Source organism: Pelodiscus sinensis, chromosome 17 (genome assembly GCF_049634645.1).
Source record: "Pelodiscus sinensis isolate JC-2024 chromosome 17, ASM4963464v1, whole genome shotgun sequence".
In the NCBI taxonomy this organism is placed as follows: Eukaryota; Metazoa; Chordata; order Testudines; family Trionychidae; genus Pelodiscus; species Pelodiscus sinensis.
Window position 1 is genome coordinate 14,599,047 of NC_134727.1, and position 18,023 is coordinate 14,617,069.

Sequence of the window (18,023 nt, forward strand, 5' to 3'; positions counted from 1 at the left end):
AAGTATTGAAACATCTGCAGGGTAATCCAGGGTACTTATGTGTGTTGTAGGTGGAGTGGTCCAATGTCCAGGACATGCTTGCTTTTATTATACCCAGATATTTAGTAATTACTCAGAGCTATAAATTAATACTTATTGTTAGATGCAAGGCTCACTACTAGCTCTAATGCTTTGAGAGATATTAGACATTGCAGTCACTTGTCATTGTCATTGCATTTTCCCCCCTCCCACTTCAATTTTGACCTGATTTTCAGTAGGTGCTATCTCAAGACTTTACAGCGAGTACTTGAGCCTTTCTGAACTCTTGGGATTCAGATTATATAAAACATTTATTTCTAGCTCTTGGGGCTCATGAGACATGCTGGCAGTTAAAATCATAGTTGAATTGAAGAGTATTACAGGGAGTAAGCAACAGTAATGGGAAAGGTGTATGGGTGTCAGAATCTTAGAAATATAGGGTTGGAAGGGACCTCAAGAGGTCATCCAATTAGAGATAAGACCAAGTAAACCAAGGTCATCCCTGACAGGTGTTTGTCCAACATGCTCTTAAAAATATCAAATGATGGGAATTCTACAACCTCACATAATAACCTACTCCAGTGGTTAACTCCCCATATAATTAGAATTTTTTTCTTAATATCTAGCCTAAATGACTCTGACTGGAAATTAAGATCTTCTAGTGAACATGCAGAACAGTTGATTGCTGTCCTCCTGCTTTACCATGTTATCAGTCTTCTTTTTCCCAAATTAAACAAAAACAGGCTTTTTAAACTTTGTCTTGGAAGTTAGGGTTTCAATGGCTAAAATGAAGAAATGATACACTATTGTATTTCATGCAAAAATGTTACCAGAAATGGTAAGTGTTGGCATCAAGAGGTTCCCAAGTCACAGTATATTATGTTTTCTGTTACTGTCCTCTGGACTTTCTTCAAATTAACCACATCTTTCCTAAGGAATCGCACCCGGAACTGGTCACAGTATTCCAGAGGCCAACTAAAAAGTGATAGTTACTTCCATGTTTTACAAATGACATTGCTGTTATTAACCTGAGAATGATGTTAGCTTTTTTTTCCAGCTGCATCAAATTGCAAACTCATTCAACTTGTGATCCACTATGACCCCCAGATACTTTTAACCTAATCTCAGTGTTCCCTCTAAGATTTTCCATGCATGAGCGGAGTGAGTTTTGTCTTGTGCACCAATATTGAGGTAATGTGCACTTGTCTGGATGTGTGGCACCCACCAGTGGCACTGCTCCCTGAGACAGTCTCTAAGGCCCCAGCAGCCACTGCGCCACATTGCAGGCCTTGATCCTGCAAAAAAAATCCATTTGGCAGAGTTGGGAATAGAACCTTAGGGACATGTCTACACTAGGAAATTATTTCAAAATAACTTACTTTGAAATAATAACTACCGAAATAACTATTTCAGAATAACATGTCCATACTACAGGGAAGCCTCAAAATTAATCCAAAGCAGGCTCCCCTAATGCGAATGTGCTACCTCAACTTAGAGCCTCAGGAAGCACTGGGGAATAATTACTTTGAATGACTCTGGGGAGTAGTTATTTCAAAATAGCGGCAGTGGAGCATCCACATTCCTGCTATGTTGTAATAACTATATTGAAAAAAGCATTAATCCTAGTGGAAAGCAGGAGTTATTATTTTTAAAAAACCAGCTCCTTATTTTGAAATAACATGCTTGGAAGTGTGGACACTCTGCTTGTTATTTCAAAATAACCCCCTAGTGTAGACCAGGGGTAGGAGACCTGACCAATGTTCCCTATAAGCTGAGTACTTCTGCAGATTCTCAAGAAATTTAAATGCTGCCAAAGTGATTAACAGAGCACTCACAGCTAGGTTTTGTGTTTCTAGTGGTGGTGCATATTTGCTCATGCCCCGGTGCACATAAAAATTTATTCCACACATGGGTGGAAAAAATCCAGATATGGATAGAAAAAAGTAGAGGGAACACTGGTTCTGACTCCAAATCTGGTGTAGACACCAATTCTGGAAAAGTCTTCTGTGAAGTAATACTGAAATGTTTATGTGAAAATGAAAGAGAGTGGGAAGGAAGCTCAAACAGAAACCTCTGGCATGGTGCCACGGCCCTTTTCATAGCAATTTAAATATAAATCAGTCTACAGAAACTCTTAGATTCAGGCCTGACAGGCTGTATTGGTGGGTTCAGGGCCAGCATTAGAGTGGAGCAAGGAGGACAATAGCCCTGAGCCACATGCCCCAGAGCAGGAGTAGCCAACCCAAGGCTCTCGAGCCACATGCGGCTCTTTGCTTAAAGAAATGTGGCTCTTGCTAGTTTAGAGCCATAAGCCTGGAGTGCTCATGGACAGCTGCTCTGCACACGCACCCCACGGCCTGGAGGGAGAAGTGTGTGGTGGTGGCGGCTCCAAGATGCAGGCATTAGGTTAGAGTAGAGGGGAGGGAGGCTGGGGATGCTGGGCTCTGGGGTAGGGGAGGGGGATTGGGTTAGAGCAGGGGGAGGAGGGGATGTCTGGCTCTGGGGGAAAGGGAGAGCATTGGGTTAGAGCAGGGGGCTGAGAGTGCCTGGCTCTGTGGGAGGGAGAGGGCACTGGGTTTGAGCAGGGTGGGGGCGGGGACTGAAGAACCATAAACTCAAAGTCTTCATGAATGCAGCATAAGGCAGCCAACACAGATGTCATATTTAAATTCCAGGGGGGGAAAGAATCAGCATATACCTGATGGGTTTCTTTAAAGAAAATTCAAAGGCTATTGTTTGCCAGGCTGAAGCAATTATTCTGAGATATGAGTCTCTCCCTTATTGTTTTTGAACCTCTCATATTTGCAGTCTGGAACAGACCTGAATTTTTAGAACAATAAAAAAGCCATAATCTGCATAAGTAAAAAGAGGAAACCATACCAGAGATCAACAAGCTGGAGTGAAACAGGCACTTCAAATTGTGCTAATTTACTTCTCAGTTCATCTTAATTTTAAAAATCTCACAGGACATAATAGGGCAGTACCTAAAATACATGGTGGGGATACTTATTTTTAGTGTGAGAATATTACTATATTTTTAAAGGTTGTTGTTGGTTTTTTAAATTTGCTGTTTGTTCCTTGTCAAGTTCTCTGAAGATCTATGGACTGGCCGTGAATGTTTTAAGTAACTAGAGACTTTTTTATTGTTTTTTGTCCAAAATGTCCTGTAATATTATTTTATCACTATACTCTGTGTACTATATCTATCTATCGATAGATAGACATATAACAATAAATATATAATTTGTGGATCTTTGTACCCCACAGCTATTTAGCTTTTTGTCTCTAACTGGTTGGCCACCTCTGCCCCAGGGGATACTATCTGGTGGGGCTCAGGCAGCAGGCTTCAATTTCAAAACATTGCAGAAATCCAGCAAGTGAGCAGCTAAGGGAGGCAGGGTGGGGGCTCACTCTTTAGTTTCTGTCTTGAGGCCCAGTGAGTCTAACATCAGCCCTGAATGGGTTTTTCAAAGGCACTCATACCTTGGCTTAATTTATTCCCATGATAGTCAAATGTAAAATTCCCATTGATTTCAATAAGTGTAGAGTTAAGCCAATGCTGACTGTTTTGATCCCGCTCTATAGGATACTTAATCAACTTACGATGCTCTGGAATGCTTCAGTCATGCACTGCTGCATTATTAGTGTAGCAATGATAATTCACAGCTGTTAACATTCCGCTGGGCTAATTGGGGCAGTAAAAGGAGCCCATATCCCAAGATGGGAAGAAACCTAGCAGAAAAATGCATGACCATACCTTGTGTCAGGTGCAGAGCTGGATAATCAGAAAGTGTGGAAGACAATTCAATGAGCATGTCAGATCAGTTCCCATGACCACTTTGAAAAGAGAGTCATCTGCGCAATTAAAACATCTATTCTAACACTTCCTAATGAGCCATAGTTACTAATTAAGGGATAACAGTTCAGATGGAGACCTATACAAGGCAATAAATAGCATTTCTGGATGATTAAGTGCTGAAGAGTAACTGAAGTGTTGAATCATCACTTAAATAATTTAGTAAGTATCTATTCTAGTATCTGGAACATTTTCCTGATTGTGGGTTCAGAAGTAACATACTTCCACAAACCATATTACAAAAATAACCTTTCTGTTGCAAGGGTTTAAAAAAACCCTATGTTTCTGTTTCCAGCACTGACTTTCAATTGGCCATTTTTATAGCATACTGCAAGATTCTTTAGTTGGAATATGTTTTCCCTCCCAACACTAGCTGATGGATAACTGAGCAACATGGAGGAGAAAAGGTATGTGTGTTGGGAAGGAGGTGACTCACTACTAACTCACAGCTAAATAAATAAATTATTCAGAGAAATAAATTGTATTTATTGGCCAGATATGCAGATAATGAGCTTTTCAGAAGCGTAAAACAGATAATCTCAGGCTCAAAGCTTTAGTGAATACACTTTTCACATGACACTTTTAAATAGAATATAATTGTAAAATAAAAATTGAGTGCTGTCTTAGGATACACGTGCTAATCCAGAGCAAGAACATTGTATCACCTGGAGAGCCAAAAAAGAAAACAAACTTGATGATAAGTGAGCAAAGCATTGCAGCTGTGAAGAAGATTCCTCTATTATGCAGAAAAAATAACCACTGAATATAGTTCTGCAATGGAAGATTCTCTGGCTTTCCTGTTCTGACTAGTGCAAAGGTTACAGAGTCACTTCAGTCATTTGGAAGCTAGGGACAATGCACGAACTGTGGCATCCAGGAGGCAAACATGAGGTTGAGGGATGGATTTGTAGCTGTGTAGTTGTGGGGGAGGATCCCTCTTTCCAGTGCACGTCTGAGGGTCCAGTCCAAACACCTTACTGGGGTAAGCTGATCCTTGCCCCTATAGCTAATGAATTACGCTGTTTTAAATGGCTTTCTTAGTTCTCTTCAGTCAGACCACACTCCATACATGCAATATATGGGTATTTCTTTATTTTAGTTTATATTATTTTATATTGTAACCATAATAAGCAGAGATGTAACTAATTCCTGCCCTTTGGACTAAGTTTTCATGAGAGGTCTGAAAAGCTTCCAGGGTCAGAGAACACTAATAAAATGGTTGCATATGCCGTGGATAATTTTATCTATAACCTAGGTAGGCCAAAATGCAGAAGCCAAATCAGCCATCTTGTGCTTCCATTGATTTCCTGTGACAAGTGGCTGGAATGGGAATAGGTCTGGAAAACAGGCCTGGAGATGGAGGAAAATATGGTATGTGGAGAGTTTCACACATCCAAATGGAAGCTGCATGGAACACAAATTAAAGCAGGCAGCTGAATATGAGCCAGAGATGCCTGAGGCAGCAGACTGTGCGCCAGTTAGAAAGAGAAGTGATCCCAGAATTCCTAGAGCCCAAAGTCGTAGTTTGGAGTCACTGTTTAAAAAGTTTGGCCTTCCTTGAATCATAGAGGGAAAGTCTGTTCAGTAGTTATTATTTGATTTATTATACTTTGAAATAAACCATATTTATCTTCCTTATGTCTTAAGGCTATAATACTTTTCTGTTTTCACTAATTCAAAACCTGTAAATGTGCTTCACCTTAAGATTTTCATTACCCTTTTTTTAAAAAAAAGTCACAGCAGCCTACTTATTTTAAGGTGGTGCCTCTCAGTTGTTGCATATATTGAAACCATGAAAGTGGACTAAACCTGAAGATTGTCATAACCTTTCAAGATTTATTAACTAGAGAGAGCTGAAATAACTGCAGCTGAGAAAGTCAGTCTGCCTTAAATATCTCTATTTTGGTGTTAGGAAACTCAAAAAAGTAGCCTTCCAGTCAAAAGTAATGTAGCGTTGTCTGGAAAATGTGAAACTCACTACAGAAGTTCTGTCCAGTGTACTTTTAGGGCTTAAATCTTAACATGAGAAATTTTTTTTAAAGTGTCCATCATTGTGAGGCATATAGACCTAATATTTTTTAGCAGAATACTAAATGACATGGAGTGATGCTAGTGCCTTAAACAATCAAGATGCTATCATTTTACTTTGGTTAAAGATACTATTGTTACACAACTTGCTTTCCAACGTAAGGTGTGCAGAAGAGATGCTATGAGACTACAGTTTAGTGCTCTGTGTTTTCCTGGGCACTGTGACTGCGCATCCGGGAGTCCCCAACCCTGCATGCTCCTTCACAGCCTGATGTGACTCTCTGCCAGCTATAGAGTAAACAGGGTTTATTGCTTCTCTGAGATACAGCCCAGCACAGGCTCGATGTTGACATAGGAGCCAGGGCAGACAGCCTTAGTCTTCTTGGGGGGAAGGGGTTTACAGGCCCCTGAATCCCCCTGTACTGGACTTAGTCTGCTTCCTTCATGCTTCCCCCAGACAAGAATGCTCCTTCCCCCAGCCACCAGTCACTCATTCTCTCCAGGCAGCCACACCCCCTCCTTTGTTCAAACTCCTTTCCCTGGCCAGCTGTGAAGGGGCTGGGCCATTGTCTATGTGCCATAGACACACACAGTCTCTGCCGACCAGCATAGGGCAGTAGGGGTCACACACAGCATAACACAGTGAATGCAAAACCAGAGTGAATTCAGAGCCAAAAGAGTAGATAGAACACCTTCTCCCCCCTCCAGCCCCCCACATCACAGGCACCAAAACCTAAAGTATGGTATAGCTGGGTTTTCTTTTCATAAGGAGCTGGTAGTTCTAGCTTTTGCTCCAAATGTGGTTATTCAAATGTGGCATTTCTTTAACTCAACAGGAAAGAGCAAGACTATGTTGAGAAGTGCTGGAAAGATGTGCGAGTGGGAGACTTTGTGCAGCTGCAATGTAATGAGATCATCCCAGCCGATATCCTGTTACTGTTCTCCTCTGATCAGAATGGGATCTGTCACTTGGAGACTGCAAACCTCGATGGGGAGACCAATCTTAAACAACGACAAGTTGTGAAAGGATTTTCTAATCAGGTAGCCCTGTAGGACATATGACAAAGAATATTCAAGATTTTCTGCCTCTGTTTCCATGACAACTAGTTTAATGAAATACAATATAAGCACATTCTGAAGAGCTGAATAACACTTGCTCAGTCTCACAGAGTCATAGATGCACGTCATCTCAGGGCTTGAATGTATAGTATGATAAGCAGCAGAGTGCTTCAACAGGTTTGTGTAGGTGTGCCACAGAAGTGCACAAATATAAATGAATGTTGTGTAACACAAATAAGTGCATATATTATTCTGTTTCCTGCTTGTAGGAACCAATGACAGTACCTTCTGGGTTGCAAGTGGTATTCTACTTCCTGTTTTTGCAGAAAAACTTGCCAGCTGTCTACACTGGCCGCTTGAATATCTGCAAGAACATTGACGATCTCATGTAAGATTGTCAGTGTTCTTGAGGAAATACTGTGCTGCTCCCATTTGGGCAAAAGCCCTCTTGCACAAATGCTTTTGCGCAAGAGGGCTAGTGTAGACAACACGGTATTGTTTTGCGCAAAAAAGCCCCGATGGCGAAAATGACGATTGGGGCTTTCTTCCGCAAAACTGCGGCTAGATTGGCATGGACGCTTTTCTGCAAAAAGTGCTTTTGCGGAAAAGCGTCCGTGCCAATCTAGACGCTCTTTTCCGCAAATGCTTTTAACGGAAAAACTTTTCCATTAAAAGCATTTGCGGAAAATCATGCCAGTCTGTATGTAGCTAGAAGTGTTGGATGCCCTCTGCAGACAATTCTGAATGACATTTAATACACCCCTCCCAATTCAGTCTTTCGGCAAGAGAGAATAGGTGCATGTTTCATTCCCAGACTCTCTTATGGCCTTTGAGTTTTTATGGTTAGGTTCCTATACATCACTTTGACATATATTAACCAGTTCTAGTGCACAGTAAGCTGAAAATAACTTTGTGAATGGCCCTGCTTGAGAGTACAATATATTATTCTTTAAGATATTAGGCCAAATTTTAATTTAAACTAAAATTGAAGATTGGCTGCTTAGTCATCAGCTTGAATATACAGAGGTGAGAAATTAAATATTTGTTGTTCACACTTTTGCATAGCTCATTGTTCCTTTCTCAGAAGAAATTGATAAATCCTAAAAGTGAGAGAGCTTGACCTTAAAGGAATACTCTTAAATGACTAGTGAGAGGTGTCAAATAAGACAAAACTAATTTAATCAGATACATCAGAATGAATGGAAAAAACTTGTTTCATTGGGAGCTATAATTGCAAATGGGGTAAAAATAAAGAACATATAGATAATTCCTGTAACTGAATATCAATAGTTTTAATGCACAAACATAGTAACCATTATTGCACAAATCTCCAAATATTTTTAGCACAAAAATATTAATGTTTTGTTTTTTGTTCATTTCAATAGTTCAGTAGTTAAGTTAAGAATGGGAAATGTGGTTTACCAGGGTTAGCCCCTGGTGGGCCACCAACACTTTATTTGCCTGTGCATTGGTAGATAGAGCCACTTGCAGCTCCCATTGGCCGTGGATCATTGTCTTGGCCAATGGGAGCTGCAGGAAGCAGTGTCCCTGTCTGTGCTACTTCCTGCAACTCCCATTGGCTGGGAAGGGCTATCTGCAGCCAATGGGAATTTCAAGCATCTGTACCTGTGAACACATAGATAAATAAAGCACTGAGCCACTTATTGCCCACCCCTGAGTTAAGTAGCTTTAGAAGCAAATTCATCCCTACTCCATCCCCTTCATTTAATTCAGTGGGGACTCCTAAGATATTAGCTGTCATAAAAGGCATTCCTCATAGATCTTGAAAGTCTAAGGAAGTTAATGCTCCATAAGATCATATGAAATTTGTGATTTAAGGTGTACTTACATGAAAATTTTTATGAAAGGATGGGGAGAGAACAAAGAAATATGTTTTCTCAGCAATTTAACATTTTATGTTTCGTTCCCCCAAGCCCATACTATTACTCTGAACAGCAAGACAATTCCAGATGATAGGTCTTTAAAGCATAAGAACTCAATCCTTCACTGATCTCTCTTGGTATGTCTACACTACAAAGTTAATTCGTACTAACAGACGTTAGTTCGAATTAACTTTGATAGGCGCTACGCATACGAACCGCTAGTTCGAACTTAATTCGAACTAGCGGAGCGCTTAATTCGAACTAGGTGAACCTCATTCTACGAGGACTAACGTCTCGTTCAAATTAAGTAGTTCGAATTAAGGGCTGTGTAGCCACTTAATTCGAACTAGTGGGAGGCTAGCCCTCCCCAGCTTTCCCTGGTGGCCACTCTGGGCACTACCAGGGAAACTCTTCTGCCTCCCCTCCCGGCCCCAGAGCCCTTAAAGGGGCGCGGGCTGACTACGGTGCCCGTGCCAGGTGCAAGCCTGCCAGCACCCAGCCAGAAGCCCCTGCACCTGGCACGGCTCGAGCCAGCAACCCGCTGCCACCCAGCCCTCTGCCTCTTCCCGGGACCAGGCTGGCGGCTCCCGGGAGCCTGCCCAGGTCCACAAGAGGCGGGTGCCCGCCTGGTCCAGTGCAGACATCGTGGACCTCATCCATGACCTCCGCACTAGGCACAGGAAAGTGGCCGTCTAGGGCAGGAGAGCTGCCAGCCTGACCACCCAGGAGCAGGTGTGCATGAAAATCAAGGTGGTCCACTGAGACCCCCGACCCTGAGCCCTGAGCTTAGAATGGCCGTACTGGGTCAGACCAAAGGTCCATCTAGCCCAGTAGCCTGTCTGTCAACAGCAGCCAATACTAGGTACCCTGGAGGGGATGGACTGAAGACAATGACCAAGCCATTTGTCTCGTGCCATCCATCTCCAGCCTTCCACAAACAGAGGCCAGGGACACCATTTCTACCCCCTGGGTAATACCACTCCATGGACCCAACCTCCATGACTTTATCTCACTTCTCTTTAAACTCTGTTCTAGTTCTAGCCTTCACAGCCTCCTGCAGCAAGGAGTTCCACAGGTTGACTATTTGCTTTGTTAAGAAGAACTTTCTGTTGTTAGTTTGAAGCCTGCTACCCAGTCATTTCATTTGGTGTCCTTTAGTCCTTCTATTATGGGAACTAATGAAGAACTTTTCTTTATGCACCCTCTCCACACCACTCATGCTTTTATAGACCTCTATCCTATCCCCCCTCAGTCTCCTCTTTTCTAAGCTGAAAAGTCCCAGTCTCTTTAGCCTCTCTTCATATGGGACCTGTTCCAAACCCCTGATCATTTTAGTTGCCCTCCCCTCTCCCACCCTCTCTCTTTCCCTCTCCCACCTTCTTTTCCCAGGCTCCCCGAGTTTTGTTCAATAAAGAGGTTTCTATTTTTGAACACACGTGTCCTTTATTTTGTACATCAGGAAGGGAGCTAGGGAAGGGTAAGTGGAAGGAGGTGAGGGAGGAATGGGGTACGAGCCCCCGATGAGGAAGACTGGGGTGGCTCTGCGGGCTCCTCGTGGTGGAAGCTCTCCTGCAGCCCCCTGATTGACCCCCTCCCCGGATGGCAGCCTGCGGCAAGTGCAGCCGGGCTGATGGCTGAGTGGTGACAGGGAGCCAGGGACACATGAGCCCTTTCAACTACTTCTATTTAAAGGGCTCACATCTCCCCCGCAGCTCGTAGGCAATGTGTTAGCAGCAGGGCTTGGAGCTGTGAGCTCTTTCAACTGCTTCCATGTAAAGGGCTTGCCTTCCCCACCTGCTAAAATAGAAGGAGTTGAAAGGGCTTGCAGCTCCCGGCCCCACCACTAACACATTGCCTAGGATCCACAGAGGTGGCACGAGCCCTTTCACTTGTTTCTCTGTAAAGGCCCTGCCCCACCCCAGCTGGGGTGGCTTGTAACCACTTCCAAAATGGCCACCCCTTCAAAAATTATTGCTCACCTCTGAGGTAGATAATATACTACATTGTGTGTTAGCTATTATCTAGCTTGAGGTGGGCAATAATTTTCACAGGGTGGCCACTTCACAAATTTTGGTACCTAGTTGTGGGTTAACTTGGGCAGGAGGGGTGAAGCTGGGGACTAGAGAGAGAAAAAGAGAGTTGCGTGAGTGTGAAAGACAGACACTTCTTGTGTGAGAGACAGACTTTATTATACAAATTGTGTGTGTAAGTGTGGATGTGACAGTGTTTGTCACAGACCACCCCCCCCATACCCCACACAGGCTGGGGGTGTATGTCAATGACACAGAGAGTTTGTGCTGGCTGCTGCTGGGTAAGTTTCTGAGAGAAGACACGCTCTGTCTCTTTAAGGGAAATCTGTCCTATTCTGTTGTTTCTCCCTTCCCTTGCGCTGCACTGCTCTGAGTCACTTTCCATCCATGCTTGAGACTGGAGCAGCCCCGCTGTGTGTATCTCTGTCCCCAGTTCCTGCTCTACAGAGATGGGATACAGGGGTGGGGGACACCTTGACTTCAGCACTTCTCTCTCCCCTCCATACTCACCTCCCCTGCTCTGCACAGCTAGCAGGAGAATCCTGGGAGCAGTTTCACAGCAGGATGGAGCAAGGTTTTGGAAGGGGCAGGTGAACACATGTTGCTGGCTGAGTATGCACACTCTGTTAATCATCTGGGCAGGCCAGAGAGAGAAATGCTTGGTGGGCCGGATCTAATCCCTGGGCTTGATTTTGCCCAGCCCTGATCTAGCTGCTGCATATTCTGAATTCTCCCTACCATTTTCAATATGAGAAGATCTGTGGTTTCAGTTCATCTCCTAATGCTTCAATTAATACAATCTTCTATTAATCTAACAGTTTTATTTGTCTGTTTCACTGTTTAAAAGATTGGTTCTAATTAAAATTTCCACTTAATAGATTTGCACCCTACTATTAGTTTGCATTCTTAAGACTATATACTCAATTGATTACAACAGTCCAAAATTATAGCTAGTTCTCTTTGCAAATGAAAGAATATGTTTATTTTATTATATTTAAAAAGAGGTTACTTGTAGCATAACTCAGCTGTGTGCAACTGGGGGGTCTCAATTGTTTTCCTGGCTTAGCAAGTGGCAGGGAAGCAGACTGACATTTTAAATTAAAGGGGCCTCAACCAAAATTTTCCCAGCTCTGGGGATCACGAATTAAAAAAAGGTTGAGTACCACTGGCATAACTGATGCTATGAGGAAACAGAATATCATCATTGTTACAGTTCAGGGCAAATCTACCTCATGGTCCTTCTAGGAGACCCACTGGAGGTGGAGAACTTGTACTGACCTCCCTTAGGTATTTCCCAGGAAATCCACTTTGTAAGTGTTTTCACAAAAGTCCATTCTTATCTTGCATGTTATTCCATTTTGTCCAGCCAGGCCTTAAATCACATCTTCTTTCCTTCTGACCCAGCGAGGTTACATACAATCTTAGCCCAAAATAGTACATAAACTTTGCTTTTAGGATGAAGGACTTCAAAGATACTTAAACTTAATTCAATTAGATTTTTCAAATATATTGCTAGAAATTGCCAAGTCAGTTAGGAAATTTTGAACACTTCTAAATGTTGATGAAAAGGGTAGAGAATGTCTGCATTTTCCCCTTCCATTTTTTCTCCAACATTATTAGCTCATAACATGTGGGGAGGAGGGCGGTATTTTGTTTTATGTGTCTTAATATGAATAGCAATACTACCTCTTCCCAGTTTAGATTTCACTCCTCTTAAAGTAACTGGCAGATAAGGAAGAAACAGGAAGAATCTGTCGTATCCTTTAAATGATGGTAAACTACAACCACTACTAGTTGCAGACAGGAACAATAAATCTACATATTCTTCATTCTTAGTATGGAATTTATCTTGTGCACATGCTTAAGTGCTTTGTCAGATTAAATCTATAGTTCCATAAAACTCAGACTATCTCTAAGCTAGTTATGACTGCAGTGAGGTGTTCTGATTGTTGCATTTTAAACGTTATTATTTGACTTAATTCCCAATGCATTTTCTTTTGTAGAACACTCCATTTGATCCAGAAATTTTCCAAAACACGATAGTCTGTGAAAAGCCAAATAATGATCTCAATAAATTCAAAGGTTATGTGTAAGTACTTGCTATTTGTTTCTATAAATGTGTTCAATCACCTCTGAGCTTCAAAGTACCATTTTTAAAGTTATTTTTCAGAAAGTAATGGGCTTAAAAGCTGCACTGTTACCTAAATGTGGGCTCTGGAAGCTGTGTTCTAGGTCCAATGTAGATGGGATTTGGCATTTGTGGCTATGTCAATGCCAATATTTGGGTTTGGATTCAATGTTGTCAGAATTACATGAACCCTCTTCATGAAACTTCAGCTATGTCTGTACCCAGATATAGGTCCTTTTAAATTTTAAATCTGACCTGGAACCAACACCAGAAGCACTAACCTGGGCCAGATTCTGAATCTAAATATCTGCTAATGTTCAAAGGGGTACAGATTCAAAGTTCTGGTTTCTTTATATATGGGTATGTCTAGACGACAGATACTATCGACAAAGCTTCTGTCAACAAAGAGCGTCTAGACTACATCCAGTTCTGTTGACAAAGCAAGCCGCTTTGTCGACATGAGAGTGTAGACACAAAGGACAGTGTAGATGCAATAATGCCTTCTGTCGACAGAACTCTGTCGACAAAAGGAGTTATTCCTCCTAGAATGAGGTTTACCGCCATCGACAAAACTACTTAGTTCTGTTGACGTTGTGTTGACAGAACTCGGCGGTAGTGTAGACGCAGGTATACTTTTGTCAACAAAAGTCCACTTTTGTTGACAAAACCCTGTAGTCTACACACACCCTATATGTTGACAGGAAATAAAAGGCATCCAGGAATGAACTAATTTGGCATCATTTTCCTATAGTAGTAGAAATCAAGAGTAATTCCATTGAGATCAATGAGATTATACTAATGTAAAATATGTGCACGTGAGGAAAGAATTTGCCTCTAATTTTTCATTCCTGTTTGTAGAATGGTAGTAGAGGTCTATATAATACAGCAAGGGCCAATTTTTCTATTGTAGTGTAATCACTGTTGATATGTCTAGACTACATGGCTCCATCGACGGAGCCATATAAACTAGTTTACCCAGCATAGTCAATGAAGCGGGGATTTAAATAATCCCCACTTCATTAAAATAAAAATGGCCACCGCACTGTGCTGATGATCAGCTGATCCGATACAGCGCGGCAGTCTAGACATGGCGCAGTCGACAAGGGAAGCCTTTGTCTACCACTCCGGTATGCCTCGTGAAGACTGAAGCAAAGAATTCACTTAGTTTAACTGCAGTGACATTATAGTCTTTGAGGGCTCCTTCAGCAACTTGATTGTCCAAGGGCACCACTGGTTGTTTAGGAGGCTTCCTGCTTCTGATTTACTTAAAAAACATTTTGCTATTACTTTGGAGGGAGTTGGCTAGCTGTTCTTCAAACTCCCTTTTGGCTTTTCACTTCACAGATTTTATGCTCCTTTCTATTTTCCTCACCTGGATTTGACTTCCACTTTTTAAATGATGTCTTTTTATCTGTCACTGCTTCTTTTACTTCATTAAGTCAAGTCATTGTGGCACTTTTTTGGTTCTCTGACTCTATTTTTTAATTTGGGGTATACATTTAAGTTGGATTTCCATTATGTTGTTTTTGAAAAGTTTTCATGCAGCTTGCAGAGATTTTACATTTGTCACTGTGTCTTTTAGTTTCTTTTTAACTAACCTCCTCACTTTTGTGTAGTTTACCTTTCTGAGATTAAATGCCACAGTGTTAGACTGCTGATGTGTTTTCCCCTGCACTAGGATGTTAAATTTTACAACTTTAAGGTCACTATTTCCAAGAAGTCCAGTTATATTTACCTTTTGAACCAGATCCTGTGCTCTGCTAAGGACTAAATCAAGAATAGCCTCTCTCCTTGTAGGTTCCAGAACCAGCTGCTCCAAGAAGCAGTCATTTAAGGTATCAAGAAATTTTATCTTTACATCCCGTCCTGAGGGGATGTGTACCCAGTCAATATGAGGATAGTTGAAATCCCCCACTATTACTGAGTTTTTTATTTTGATAGACTCTCTAATCTCCTTTAGCATTTCATAGTCACTATCATTGTCCTGGTCAGATGGTCGATAATATATCCCTACTGCTATATTTTTATTATTGGAGCATTGAATTACTATCCACAAAGATTCTATGGAACATTTTGGTTCATTTAACGTTTTTACTGAATTTGATTCTTCATTTTCTTTCCCATATAGTTCCATTCACCCACCAGCAGGACCTGTTGTGTCCCATTGATTTTCTGCAGTCCACCAAGTTTCTGTGATGCCTGTTATATCAATATTGTCCTTTAATACGAAGCACTGTAGTTCACCCATCTTATTTTTTAGACTTCTAGAGTTTGTGTATAAGCACTTCAAAAATGTGTCACTTTTTCTCTATCTGCCATTTCCTGATGTGTTAGACTCTTTTTTTTCATTTGACTGTGTCTCATCTGATCTGATCCATATATCATTTTCCATTCTCTCCTTCTGGCTAGAACATAGAGAATGTCTATTAATAGACCCTCCCCTAACAGATGTCTCTGTTTGATCTGTGTGCTTCTCTGCACCCATCGGTTTTCCCCCAGCCCTAAGTTTAAAAACTGCTTTATGACCTTTTTAATGTTAAATGCCAGCAGTCTGGTTCCATTTTGGTTTAAGTGGAGCCCCAGTTCCTAATAAACCTGAATCCCTCCTCTCTACACCATCATCTCATCAATGCATTGAGACTCTAAAGCTCTGCCTGCCTACCTGGCCCTGCATGTGGAACTGGAAGCATTTCAGAACACACTACCATAAAGGCCCCGGATTTCATTTTTTCCCCTAATCATAGATGCTACATTGGTTGCAATAAATAGGATAGCCCTCACTCTGCTGCTGGGCTTCTGCCTGCATTCTCTCCTACGGAGAATTAGATTATTGATTGGGTTTTTATTCAAATCAAGTAGTTTTGGTTTTAGTTTAATTTAAAAGTTTTGAAGAATGCAAATGTATCTTGACTCCTTCCAACTCCCCCTCTAAACTCACTGACAAAAATTCCTGTTAGCTGATCCTGTTCACAAAGCTCCCTGGTCGCTTACTCGTGGTCTTTATATAGTCCTGGTCTTACTGAAAGCCCCATCCCCTGGTTAAGGCTTGATCAATGAACAGAGGTTTCTAGATTTCAAATCCTCATCACGGCTTCCAACCGCCAACCTCAGCGCACAGTGCTTCAGACAAACAGCTCAGCACATGAATCTCCAAACAAAGAAATAAACAGACAAGCACAAGCTCAGCACACTGTATCTTTCAGGCAACCAGCAAGTAATCCCCTGTGATGGAGTGAGGTCACAGAAAACCCCTTTGGGGGGCTTTCCGGAGTGCTGACAAGGCTATTGCCACTCGCCTTCCCACTCTCTGGGGCGTCTCACCTCTTGGTCCTGCTGGCCCAGCCCTGCTGGTGTCTCCCAGCCAAGGCAACAAACTGAGATCACTGCCTTCCCCTCTCCCCTCCCATTGAGAAGCAGTACAGATGATGAACCTGTTCAGATCCAGTTTTGGCTCAGCTTTCTGGGATACCACTCCCCAAATGGGATCAAACCCCAAAGAATGATTTAGGTATGCCCCCTTTAACAATGAAAGGGGGAATGTACACACTGATTACTCCCACGTGTAATAAATATTTACACTGGGCAAGATAGTAAGTAAAAGTGATTTTATTAAGTACAAGCAGCAGGATTTAAGTGGTAATAAGTGAGAACAGGCAGAGCAAAGTAGATTAGAAATCAAAAGTAACAAAAATGCTTAGCTAATTCTAACTCTAAATCCCCATGATGAATTTATTACAAACTCACCCTAAAACTGTTTCTGTTCCAGCTGCACCTTCAAACCAGGGAAATCTCCATTTCCCCTGGAATCTCTGGTTCACTTTCCCTGGGTGTGTCCAGCCAGCCCAAAGACAAAAGATTCCTACCTTCCTATTCTTTTTAAAGAATTCCCTATTCAATGGGGAGCCACCTGGCTGCTCCCTACCAACCACTGCTAAGACTTAAAGACAAAAGGCTATTTGCATATGATTGCCTAGACACTGAGGCCTGCCTTGATGACATTCATTCACACATTTAAAATCCATGAAGTATTCCCATGTCTAATTTTACACACAAGAATGATACACACACCAAAATAAGATAGACAGAACCAGCGGATTATGACATGAAGATTGATAGTTTACATGAAATAATTTGCTGAAAACACCTTTGAGTTATGTATATTTATGTGCATAAGTCCATTTCATAAAGCATGGGGGATCTGCCATACCCACAAACACCAACACACACACTACAGACAGCTACTTACCCCACAGGTCCCATAATTGCTCCTTCTTCACCTGGAGAACTGCCTCACGAAACTCCCTGTTAGCTGCCCTGAACTTACTGAATGTAGAATCCATTCAGTGGTTTTCATCATGCTGGTCCAAGGACAGAGGGAAGAATCTTCAGTAAAAAAATATTCACTGAAGCTTAATGCATGTAATGATCAATGAGGCTTGAGTTCTTCCCTTTAGTTTTGCTATGGTTTAAGACAATTTAGAATCCTAATCATGGGAAACCAGAATTATTTTAAGCAATTTCCCACCGAAGGTTGATGTTCCAACAAATGATTGGAACTGATACCCCTCTGATACTCAACAAATGATTGTGACCCAATGTAAAATGAATGTATTGAATTCGCTCTAAGACTATGGTTCTCAAACAGGGGTATGTATATGCCTGGGGTTACCCTGAGGTCTTCCAAAGGGTACGTCCACTCATCTAGATATTTCCCTAGTTTTACAACAGGTTAAATAAAAAGAACTAGTGAAGTCAGTACAAACTAAAATTTCATACTGAGAATTACTTGTTTAAAATGCTGTATATCTGCACTGAGTGGTAAGAACAATATCTATATTCCAATTGATTTATTTTATAATTGCATAGTAAAAATGAGAAAGTAAGCTTTTTTCAGTAATAGTAGCACTTTCATATTTTAAGCCTGCTTTTGTAAGCAATTAGGTTTTTTTAAAGTGAGGTGCAACTTGAGGATATGCAAGATAAATCAGACTCCTGAAAGGTGTAGAATAGTCTGAAAATGT

General features: G+C 41.6%; 1 protein-coding gene across 1 annotated transcript in view; it reads left to right on the forward strand.

Moving 5' to 3' along the window:
• The window catches only part of ATP10B (ATPase phospholipid transporting 10B (putative)), a 109,618-nt gene that overhangs the window by 18,369 nt on the left and 73,226 nt on the right, over positions 1-18,023 (forward strand). Inside the window, exons 2-3 of the mRNA XM_025178505.2 lie at positions 6,739-6,943; positions 12,878-12,963. Of these exons, the coding sequence (XP_025034290.2) occupies positions 6,739-6,943; positions 12,878-12,963 (291 nt within the window). The remainder of the gene's footprint in view (positions 1-6,738; positions 6,944-12,877; positions 12,964-18,023) is intronic.